At 47.6% G+C, this 12,487-nt stretch overlaps 1 protein-coding gene across 1 annotated transcript; it reads right to left on the minus strand.

The window, feature by feature from the left end:
- Positions 1 to 10,603, minus strand: bard1 (BRCA1 associated RING domain 1). The gene is made up of 11 exons (XM_047046576.1): positions 10,369 to 10,603; positions 10,222 to 10,278; positions 9,700 to 9,848; positions 8,096 to 9,165; positions 7,481 to 7,561; positions 6,475 to 6,647; positions 4,380 to 4,506; positions 3,943 to 4,075; positions 3,016 to 3,108; positions 1,232 to 1,326; positions 1 to 634 (listed from the first exon to the last, which is right to left on the minus strand). The coding sequence occupies exons 1-11, from the start codon at positions 10,458 to 10,460 to the stop codon at positions 305 to 307; spliced, it is 2,400 nt and encodes a 799-aa protein (XP_046902532.1). The 5' UTR covers positions 10,461 to 10,603; the 3' UTR covers positions 1 to 304.
- Between the last annotated feature and the right edge of the window lie 1,884 nt (positions 10,604 to 12,487).

Here is a 12,487-nt window from a genome sequence, read left to right on the forward strand (position 1 = left end):
AGCCCCAGGTAGCAGGTCCAAGCCCCAGGTAGCAGGTCCAAGCCCCAGGTAGCAGGTCTAAGCCCCAGGTAGCAGGTCCAAGGCCCAGGTAGCAGGTCCAAGCCCCAGGTAGCAGGTCCAAGCCCCAGGTAGCAGGTCCAAGCCCCAGGTAGCAGGTCTAAGCCCCAGGTAGCAGGTCCAAGGCCCAGGTAGCAGGTCTAAGCCCCAGGTAGCAGGTCCAAGCCCCAGGTAGCAGGTCCAAGCCCCAGGTAGCAGGTCCAAGCCCCAGGTAGCAGGTCCAAGACCCAGGCAGCAGGTCCACACCTCAGGAGACAGGGAGCAGCTGGAAAGCTGAGACACAGTTGATGATCCAGGAGGAGGGGGCGGACCACACCTTCCCCAGGCGCACTCTGGGCGGCTTGTAGGACCCCTGGGGGTCGTAGATGATGTACTGGGTGCAGAGGGCCTGGTCCGACCCTGGCAGGGCATGGTAGGCTGCAGCGTTCAGGGTCTGTGTGACATCACTGTGGGGCTTGGGATGCCTGCTCAGCACCTGGCCCCCTCCCTCTCTGACCAGCTGCAGCAGCACCTGCCTGGGGGGGGTCTTAAAGGAGCCCAGGAAGAAGAAGAAACAGCCGTCGAACAGCGGGGGCAGCTGGATGGGTGCGTTTTGAGTGGGAGCGTGCGTGCGAGAGAGAGTGGGAGCGTGCGAGAGAGAGAGAGAGAGAGAGAGAGGAGTTAAAATGGCATAACAAGCAATAGTGCTGTTAATTTTTTTTTCAGTTTTGTATAAAATGATCTGATGTGACAGACTCTTGCACATTAGGAAAAGCGAACGGTAAGGTATCTCATCTCACCAAGTTTAAAAAGATGTTAATCATTCAAAAGTGCCCGCAGCCAAAAACAGGTTCGACTAAGATTCAGTCTAAATGCTAAATCCCCAAGTCACCACAGTCCTTACACAAGCATCGAGAAGAGCGCGGTAATGACTTTGTTTCAATGCCAACTTTTACTGGTAACACTGCAGTTCTGCCTCCAAACCACTTGGCCGGCACTAGGCTGCTTAGCAGGCCGGAATCCAGGCACCAAACGGCTGCTATGAAGTGCATCAACAAACTCAATTGTTCCTCTGGAACTCTTCAGTTTTCAGGTTGATTGCTTCCATTCCACTGAACTATGGGTTCTTGTGTCCACCCCCCCCCCCCCTCCCTCCCAAAAAAGACGAAATCTGCACTGGGCGGGTGTGTCTCACCAGGCTCCGCCTGTTCATGCGGCTGCGCTGAGGCCCTTCTGCCTCGTGTTCGCTCTCCTCAGCCCAGCTGCCAGCCTGCAGGCTCTTCTCCACCCCTAGGAGAGAAAAGGTAGCAGGAAAGTTCCAGAAGGACATGGAATGTTAAAAACCCAGCTACAGTTTACATAAGTGAACCGGTTGTGTCGAACATTTCCAAAGCGTGCAACCACATATCCTATCTTTCATATTATATAGTTAACAGGGTTGTTGCTCTGAACTTCCCATTTCTGGATGTTCTGACTTGGAAAATCTCCCTCAAGAATCTGCAGGGTAACCCACTTAATAGCCCTGCCATGTGTCAGATCATAATCAACATGAGTGTGTGTGTTTGAGTGCTTTTCCCATGCAGTTGTGCCTGTCTAGTATGGTGACACAACTAATTACAACATGTGTAAACTCAGCAGAGGTACAGAAGTCCTTAAACAAGGAGTGAATGGTACACACACACACACACAAGCAGTCAGGGGGCGTAATTACATTTTGTGGTTCCTCTTAATTAGAGCTTTCATTTGGAGAGCCCCCATCGTGGGGGCCCAGGCAGGGGGAACAGATACCGGGGGTTAATCCGGCTCTCGCTCCGGACGATACGGCCTGCTCGTTAAGCCCCACGTCACCATGAACTGCCATTAGCATATCAGCTAATTAGATTCTTGAAGGTGGGAGGACAGGAGGGAAGGGGGGTGGGTAGTGATTCTCTTCTGCATTCCCACAGTGAGCGCTGTGGCCTGCCCGGAATGGAAACAGACAGCGCCACCGAGGCCTCTGAAGCGAAGAGAGGGTGGGCAGCACGGAGCGAGACGGAGGAAGAGAGAAAGCGTGAACGAGGGCAGGGTGGGCGTGCGGGCGGAAAGGACACAGAGCGAGGGAGCCCCACTCTCTGAGGGCAGACGAGCTGTGTCAAGTGTTCATCCGCCGTGTAGAGAAGAGAACAATCTAACCGCTCTCGAAAAGGGGAAAAAAAACGAAACACGCGCACACTCAAAAGTCAAGGAGACGGACAGGGCGACACAGAGCTGCCAGACGACTTCAAGGAAAGAGAAGAGACTGTCAAACAGCTGACCGCCTGTGAATATTTTGAGGATTGCTTTGCTGGGAAACGGATGCAAAGATTGCAAGGAAATAGTCAAGAGAATAGTGAATTGTCATTGCAGGATTTTCTTTTTTTTTAAGAATCTTCAAACAAATCACGCATTAACGAAGACTGATTCATTCATTCTCTGAGTACCTCTAAGGTCAATAGAATTGCCCTAACGTCCTTCTTTCCTTGCTTTTCAAACAGTCAAGTGTTTTTGACGCATGCACACACTGGCCTTGTATTAGCAACTGCTTGTTGCTCAAATGATCTAGCTCGGCTCTGTGTAGACAGAGCAGGAAGGCTAAACACGAGGCTGTAGCTCCATCATAGTGCCCATACTTCATCATACAGCCTTATGGATGATTTGACTCATGTTAATCACAATCAGCAGATCAGCTACTGCCTTATTATATGTTTATGTATTCCATCTTTCTATTTGTTCCTAAATATCATATCTGCATTTCTATAATGTATTTGTTTTCCTGCTGTAACCTATTCTGTGTAAATGTGGGATGAATGAAACATTTCCTATTTGCATATGTTAACTAATATAAGCCTGTAGAAAATCCATAGCGTGTAAGAAATCCTTGATTTCCAGAAGCCAGTGCATCCAAATGACAGTTAGACGGACTAGCTGTGTTTGGGTGATTGGTGATGGAGGGATACTCACAGCTGAACCCGAGGACCCAGCAGCCACTAAGGATGCCCAGCAGGGTCGTCAGGGTGGTGGGCATCGGCCCGTCTGGCACGACCACGTGGGTCACTGGAGAAGGAGGAGAGAAGCAAGACTGTATGAACACGTGGTCACGGAGTTCACCATTCCCAGGAGTTCCACGGCACACTTTGAAGAGTGCTCTGTTTGTCGTCGACAGCAACATACAGATGAATGTGCTCTGAATGTGGTTCGTTTTCACATACATATCATACGCCTTACATTATATTATTATTTTATTTTTTTCTAGGCAATTGTGTGTGAAGGTAGGAGGGATTTATTAGAAACATATAAATGTTTGTTTGTGCCTTTGTTCTGAGTGATAGTTACACTTGTTGGAAGCCGCTCCTCTCGCCATGGCTTAAACAATGTGACAGAATTGTAATCAAAAATTAAATGAAGGCTTATTGCCTCTTCAGTCAAAAGAGCTCTTGGGCTGACAGCTGCAGAATGACCTTAATTATATCTGCAGGCTCAATTTGGATGTTTGCATGCTAGACACAGTAGCTCCAGTTTAAATATGAACAATTCCCACACAGCATTTCACCATAAGCCCTCCAGTTACATTCTGAGAGCGGCTACAAACCACCCTTTTCCGTTTCGTTTGAACACTGTTTATTCTTCACTTTGACAACAGTCCCAAATGGCCCATGAGCCATCCCTTCAATGATTTCCCCTTTTTGCTGTTCCCTACTGCCATTACGAGACGGCAGCGAAACAACTCGGGCATTTCCTGTTATTGCTGTCATTTGCAAAGCTCCACGAGTAGCGGGGGGGGGGGGAGGATCATCGCCTCCATCTGTGAGGAGTGACCAGGGAACATGCGACGGAGACACGACTAAGAAGAAGAAACCCCAGTGTGTTTCAGGTGGACTGGTACGGTACCTGAGCTGGAGAACGAGTCGACCTCGGCCCCTCCCAGGCTCTGGCTCAGTTTGGTCAGGCGAATGTGCTGCGACTTGGACAGCTTGCTGGCCAGAACCACAACACGCTCATCCCTGCTCACGCCATCAGACACCTATACATCAGACGCACGGTAGATACAAATCAATAATACAGTTATCTATGATCCTAAGAGCCAGTATGCCAGACTGGAGGTAAACGTAAGTTCTATGGTAACATCTATTTTAGTACGAGCCAGTATATAGACACAGATTAAGCCCAGTCTTACAAACCTTCATCAAGTACAGCAAGATACAAACCACTATCCACTGACTCGATTTGGGCTGAATTATATGACTAAGAGGAATGATCTGCCATACTTAGGACAGTGCATTTGACGAGGAGCTAGTCCGTGTCCTGCATTTGATGGTCAACGGTACCTTGCAGAGACTGGGCAGAGGACTGAGTGGGGCGAGAGGCGGGCGGGGTTCTTTAGAAGCTGCTTCAAACACAGCCTGCATCTCTGGGCTCCCAGCGCAATCCACAGGTCGCAGTCCAAACATATTCCTGCCAGGAGCAAAGACACAGCCCCTCTCAGATCAGACTCACACGGACCAGGAGAATCCTGACTAGACTGCAAATGGCCCGATAGGTGTGCGTGGGAGACAGAACCTGTGCATCCCGGGTTTCACTTCCACTGACATGATCACGTCTCGGGTAACAAATAAAGAGTGCGAAAGCCTACACAGGGAATCACTGTAAACGGAGACAGTTGGAATTCACTGCACACAGGCTTAATATGATGTAGTTGACAAGGCGAGTGTTAGATATGTAGGGTACTGCGCGCAGGAGGCAGCACAGAGCAGGAACACATCACCTTCTTGTATGAAGAGCAGAAGAGAGGAAGAGAGGGATGAGAAGAGAAGGAGGGGAAAACCACCGCGTGTTGGGTCTGAAAGATTAGGCGTCAGCAAAGATAACACCTGGGGTACAATTAATAGGTCCACTGGTCCATAAAATATTTCATTTGGATTCAACCCCCCCCCCCCTCCCCCTCCTCATCCCACACACAAACACACCATGAAAAGAAATGCATCTCTTTGGTTTACGCAGCAGAACACCAACAGAATATCTAAATAAAAGTAAAGTGTGAAACCTTTTTAAATTGTGCAGGGGAGGTGGAGTTTGTTGGAAACACTTATGATCGTGTGTGTGCGGGTGTGTTTGAGATAGGGCACTTTCTACTACAGCGGCGACTGAATATAATACCCCTCATGTATCTGTCCATATCTATACTTGTAGACAAAGAAAAGGGGACAGCTTTCATTTCTCAGATGGAAAAGGTGTCCGAGGATCCAAGGCTAGAGCATATAAACAGTAAGGAAACCAGCGGCCCCTCAAAGACCTCATGCTGGACATGACAATGAAATCAACATTCCCCATGGAGCTCGGCACTGTGTGCCAATCAATCCATTAGAGATGGCCCTGGCAGATCCATAGCTCTCTGCCCAACTCCAACACAGCCTTCAAGGAAATGATTTGTGACTAAGAGAGCTAGGATTTGTGTGTGTGTGTGTGTTTGTGTGTGTATGTGTCTGCAGCTGCGTGTGTGTGTGTGTGTGTGTGTAAAGGAGACTTTGGGGAAATGAATTGATTGCGTGAGATGGGGAAGGATTGCATTTGTCTTGCGGCGTCATGACAGATTGGGCCAGTCCCTGTCTGTTTTGCCTTGCAGATGAGTAGCAGGGCCAACCTGAGGAAATCTGCCACGCCGGCGTCAGTCGCCAAGGCTGGGGGTGCCCCCCACCCACTAGAGGCCATCACCATGATGAGCTGAACGGAAGGGAGGGCGGGATCACAAAGTGGAATGGGAAGAGGGGGGGGAAAAAAGATTGAGAGTGGAAAGACAGCGCCGACTGTTCCTTTCCTTCGCCCCAAAACCACTTTCCGTCTATCATCTGTAATTAGAGGAGGTGTCCTATTCCTCCCCGCCGACATCTCAAGAGTGCATCAGTTCATGCCTCGCAGGTATTGCACGCTGAGGTCACGTGGCTGGTTCGTCGTCCGCCCAATCGGTGTCACCGTCTGAACTGAAGGAACGATCCGTTAACATCACATTTTAAAAGCGTCACGGCCACTCAGAGTGATTACTCACGGCCCGAGATGGCCGCAACATGGAAGCGACTCCACGTTTCAACGTCATACAGCCGTCTCACTCAAACCGTTTCTAGTCAATACAAAGGACTACACTTTGTCTCTGTTGGACTGCAGTTCTTATCGCTAGGCAACCCGTTAATTCGATGACATGGAATGCCTTATTTATGGCTTGCTGTTTATGAGCGAGCTACAGTCAAATGCATCTCTTTTCTCAAAATGATTTTCAACACAGGTGAACACTTTGTGCGGCGACAATTGCTCTGGGTTACTCAGACATTTATCTATCTGTAAAGCTGACTGCTAGACACAGAAGAAGAAAGCCGAGTATGTGTGTATGTGTGGTGTGGGAGATTGTGTGTGTGTGTGTGAGGTACTGACAGCACACTCTGAGATGCTCCGTGTTCCAGCAGCAGCCAGGCGATGCCCGTGTGGCCGTTCCTGGCTGCGTCGTGCAGGGGCGAGTCATTCTCGTAGCCCGGGGTGTTGAGCAGAGCGCCTTCCCTCAGCAGCACCTCCACCACGGGCTGGTGGCCCAGGTTACACGCCTCGTGCTGCAACACAGGGCCAGAAGTCTGCTCAGTCGGTGTCACTTCCAACTACATCCAGCTATCAAAAATGTACCTACATTAAAACATTGAACCCCTAAATAATGTCAAAAGCATTTATTTGTTTTTATGCTCTGTTACATTAATGTACTTAACGTTATCTTTTAAGTACATTTTAGAAGGTGGCACAACAGTGCCCCAGCCCCTTCTGATGTTATGCGAAGACTACGTTAAATGTTGCCATTTCGTTTCAAGGAAAGTGCATTCGTGCAATAAGGCTATGGTGAGCATGAGAAGTTGTATTGGTTTTTAACATGAGTCTTCAACGTCATCCTGGGTGGCTTGAGATGACAAACGGACAGGGCTGGAGGTTCAACAACAAAGTCAGACCTTCTGCCAGTTAACCATGTTCATCTATGGTCAAACATGCGCTACACCAGGGCATACTGCTAGGCCCCATCAGTATGCACATATCATTTACACACGGTCAATAAAATAGAGTGTTCTACAAAAAATGATATTACCACAGAGAGAGGGAGTCAAGAGCCAGTGTCGATATTTCTCTGGACAATCCATTATGCAGAGTTGGAGTTTTATGAACCCTTCTCAGACCGACACGTTTGTGGTAGGAGAGCAGACATGCTGTGTGTGTGTGTGTGTGTGTGTGTGTGTGTGTGTGTGTGTGTGTGTGTGTGAGGGGTGGGGTCAGGGGAGAATTCCTCTAAACTGTATCAGCATAGCTGAGACGGCGGCACAAGTCGGGCTGTCTCCCTTCATTGTGTGGAAAGGCCAGACACAAGCAGAGTGCTTCTCTACGGACTGAATGAGAACTGACTCACCAGTGGTGTCCAGCCTGCGTTGTCTTTCAAGTTAGGGTCGGCTCCCTGCTCCAACAGCTCCTTCACAGCCTCCACCTCCCCCTGTGAATGGGAGACCAGAGGTCTGGGGTCAGTACTGGGGACATGTGAACAGGCCCCTCCGGGCCTGGGAGCTGATCCAAGACCAGCCTGGAACTGCCGTTATCAATCACTCCCAGCACAGGGACATTGATTACCTTGTATGGGCTCCAAGCAGGGATTACAACCATGTTTACAGGGATTATAGAAAGCCGGGTATTCTCACAGGGTTGGGAAGGCTGTCTGATCATCTAAAGAGTGAGATGGGCCATCGGAGAGGAATCTCAGCTAGGGGAGATTTATACTAGCCAGCTCAAGCTAGATGTACAAGGCGTTTAGTGGAATCACAACCAAATTGTAACATAAAAATGGCTTTATACATCCTCCCTCATGTCCCCTTGATCATGAGACTCATTAGCCATCCAATTAAAGACGGCATTACTCCTACGCATAATAGGTCGCCACCTATGCATAAGTCAATGATATTTCGATAGACACAGCTAGCAACTCCTCTCCATTATTCTACTCTTAATCTCCCATTAGGCTAAACTCCCAGACCTTTATAGCAGCCAGATGCAGAGGCGTCTCTCCCTTGAAGTTCCTCTTCATGATAGCAGGGCTGCTCTGGGGAGACTTTCCCCCAGACCCACCTGGGGTACCTGGGGAGCGCTTCCCCACGGAGGCCGGGGAACCTGGGCTCCCTCTCAGGGCTCCTCTGGCATTTCTAGTCATCCTTCCCTGGTTGGGGCTGGTTGGGGAGCGTGGAGACGGCTGGACTGGTGTCCTCTGGCCTTCTGGACGTCGACCCTGGCTGGTCGAAGCCCTGGGGCGCTTTGGGGTGCTCTGCGAAGCTCTGCCTCGTTCTGCCACTCTGGCCCTCTTGGGGGTGATCTTAGGAGAGCGGGGAAGGTCCTTTTCCACTGTTCTCTGGCTTGATTTGGGACTTTTGGACAGGTTAACCAGTGAAAATGGGCTGGTAAGTGGACTCTGACTGGACTGGTCTTGGTCATCAGATGTGTGGACACCGTTTTCTGTCTGAGCCCCCTTCAGGATGCTTCTACTGGGGCTGAGGACTATGGATTCTCCTTGAGGGGGTTCCGGCTGCACCTCATCTGATAAGATAGCAGGGCTTAGGAAGGAGACCCTCTTGTTGGACATGTGGTCTCCCTCTCCTGAACTGACCTTCTCCCCTTGGGTCTCTCCCCCACTCCCAATCCCCCACTGCTGGTTAATGGCCTCCAGCCTGTTCCTTTTGAAAGCCTGCTTGGTCTGCTTGCGAGTGGTTGGCTTGTTCCCACCTGCAGCAGGTGTTCTGAATGCATTTTGCGATTTCCTTTTTCTGCTAACAACCCCTTTGCCTCTTTTGGGAGAGGAAGGGTCGGAGTCTTGGGAGGAGGAATTGAAGTTGTAGATGGACAGGTCTTTAGACTCGGTTGTGGTCATCTCGGACGATGTCGAGGTAGGTTTCTCGGGCGTGCCAGTGCCTGATGCACAGAGATCAGCGTCAGTGCGGTTCTCCATGCGGCAACGGACCTTACGGCTGCGAGGACTGAACCATATCTTGTAGTTTTTCTTTTGCTTCAAGACAGAATTTGAAGACTGCGTTTGAAGCTCAACAGGAGAGGGATCTACAATGAGAACACGCAAAAGAGTGAGTAACCCAAACATGACAGCACATCACTGAAGCAAGCATTAAGACCTGGTATTATTATTTCTTTTATTTATACATATATAATCAGATTATGTGACAGTCAAGGCCAGCAATTGTCTCCAGAACGTCACACACGGCTGATCTACTGCCTAGTCTGTAATTGTCAGACCCATTCAAGCCTTATATAACTGTCAGCCTGTAGGCATTGCATAAAACCGCTACATCGCACTCTCTGTCAAAGGCTCAAACTTAGAGTTGAACACCACCATCGCTAACTAATTGCATTGCATAATTACTGTCATTACCAGCCGGCTGAAAGGGTGATAAGGAAAAAACGATTCTGAGGTGACATGTTAATAATATCAATCAGAGCTTAACCTGGGGGGACAAACCAAGCAGAGTATGAATCAATGGATGGAGAGCTGATTTAGCAAGGTATATAACCAATTCTTTAATATTTAACAGGGAATTCTTTACGGCCTGGTTGAAGATTGATTGGCGTGTAAACTACCTGAGTTCTCTGTGGGGTTGAGCAGGGAGTCCAAACTGCGGAAGAGGTCTGTGATGTTGCTAAGCTGCCTGTTGATCTGGATATCCTTCACCCAGGCAGGGCTGTGACAAACCACACAGCCAGCTCCAGCTTGAGGACCAGCACAAGACCTAAAACAGGATGCGTGACTAGCTGTCAATTTAAGGTAACTCACGACTAGAAAAAAACACCACCTGCACTGAATGATTCTTATTGACCTGTTAAAGTACATATGTGTACACATCGTGATGATGTGACTGACATGAGGCAAATTCAGTCAATCATTAGCTTACATTAACATGTATTCGTTTAGCAGAACAGTATCACATACTACAGTGACATACAAAAGTGCATTTAGCAAGTGCAGTAGTGTAACAGCATTACAGTGGATAATATTAAATAATGCCAAATAACAGTAGGCCTATGTATGTACTATACAACATCCGATTTCAAACACATCGTATCTGAGTTTGCTGGCTAAGTATGTTTTAAAGAGCTCCTTACCGGCATAGCATGTGTTCGCAAATTCCGAGGCACACTGGTTCGTTCATGAGTTTCAAACTGTAAAGTACAATTTAAATGTTAGTTAGCTAATATTTGTTAAGTCAGCTGGCATAGACAAGTAAACAATACAGGACAGAAGCTCCCTACCATCTTGAACAGAGCAAAAGTTTACGAAAATCTGCAATAGCCTCCTTCGTTTTTGTCCAACCTTTTACTTCGGTGAAAGCATTTTGATCCATGTCAATTTTATCTGTAGTCAGAAGTACAGTAACTTTTCACAACCAATTGATTTATCCTGATGAAAACTTGCTAAAACACGAAAACTATCCTACTTCCTACATTAGTTTCTCCCGCCATGCATTCGCGTAGAAAGGGGCGTGGTAAAGCTTAAAGAGGCGGGACGTTCACGAAAGATACACCAAATTATACATTTCACAACAAAAGTAAATTTTTGTATTAAGATGGCTAGATAGAAGTAAGAGTTCTGTTCATATCATATCCATGATGAGAGTTTGTGGGACCCTGAGGCAGTAATAATAATATAATATTAATATATATAAAAATAATAATTACAATAATATACATGCATAAATAAATATCAGTTCTTTTTTTTTGTCATTCAAAGCAATCAGAAATCTGGGGTGGCCAGACATGTAAATTAGGTGGCCTAGACCCGCAGGCCCCCTTGTGGCTATGCCCCAGCCATGAGGTTATAGACTTGGGCTGTATGCTGCTTTAAAAAACAAAATCACCCTGTGGCATTCAGTCATGCTAGGTGGTAGATTTGCCAGACTTACATGTGAACTTCAAAGTTAACTGCCCAGTTGCCATTTTGGTATGTTTGTACTGTTAAGGATCAATGCATTCTTCTAGTTGAATTGCTCCATCATTGATGGATCTGTTTTTTTCCTCCAGAGACTGTGATGGATTTGTCTGTACATGTATATTTCTTATGAAAAGTGTCTGGTAATGAATCTTTGTAACTGTAGCAGTACCGCCAACACCCTGGAGCTTGAACTTTTCTTGAGCATGAGCCAAGTAGTTAGGTATTGTGAGTAGGAGGAGGAATGTAGTTGCCATGGAGTTCTGCTTCTGTTTCAGACATGCAGACTTTTACTGTCCTGGAAGTTGGCCCATCTCTATATGGCAACCAATTATACTAAACTGATGAACTGACACCTTTGGATGAAACCATCTGCCAAAGAAATGCATGTCAATTAGTGTGTGAGGAGTATAATCAACAAACTCCTTGATGCTTGTCTCTGTCCATCTGTGCCCCTAAAGGCCAGTGATGTGATCTGAGCTCTCTCATATCAGAAGCTTCTTTGTGGAGCTGTTGGGGTCAGCACTGTGTCCTCTTTGTCCTTGTGAATTTACAAAGAGATAAACGTTTCAGACAGAATTCTTACCAACTTAAATACTAGCATTTTCTTGTTTTTCCTATGAGGATTTGATGTAGATAAAATCAGCAAATCAGCTATGGTAAAGAAGCTATTTGTTGGGGGGAAACAGAGACCTAAGGGGAGGACCAGAACCATCAAAACATTTACTCTAAAGCAACTTTTGCAACACAATGGTACCTTTAAAAACAATGTTGATTGAATCGGGAGGTTGCAGTTTACTGAGTTCACTAAGTGGTGCCTTGTTCAGCTGCTGGCTGAAAGACCAACTGTACATTCTGGGGAAGTAGCCAACTGGCCAGTGTGACTTTAGGTGAACAAGATACCCTGGTTTGCTTTAATGTGAGCAGCATAGGAGGGGAAGGGAGTGACTGAGAGGAAGCCTAATGCAATGTGGTGTAATGAGACTGACCAAGGGGGGTGTGCTTGTGTAACAGAAAGCGTGAAGATCTCCCCTGTTCTTTCAACAACAAAAAGCGTAACCATGCTGACAAGTAGGTTTAAGACCTCAGTGACTGTCCTGCACTCCAGTACAATGGGTGGTGGTAATGTTGCAATAACTTAACATTTCAACCGTCTAAACACAACAAAAAGCTGAGTATTGAGATGTTAAAAAACGACACGGGGCAGTGTACAGACAAAGCTCACCCATGTCCCATTTAGTTGCATAAGTATTGGTCAATTGGGCCAGGTGGAAGGATTGTGGAGGGGAACACCCTGCTGTGGTGTGTATGGGGGATTGTTGGGAGAGGAACAGAGGTGAGGTGAGGGCTTTTGGATGGGTGATTGGGGAGAAGGTGGGGGAGTACGGCTGGAGGCAAGGGTGGCTGGCCACGCACTCCTGCACAGTAGGTGGTTGTGTGTGC

The sequence above is a fragment of the Hypomesus transpacificus genome, chromosome 23 (genome assembly GCF_021917145.1).
Source record: "Hypomesus transpacificus isolate Combined female chromosome 23, fHypTra1, whole genome shotgun sequence".
Taxonomy (NCBI): domain Eukaryota; kingdom Metazoa; phylum Chordata; class Actinopteri; order Osmeriformes; family Osmeridae; genus Hypomesus; species Hypomesus transpacificus.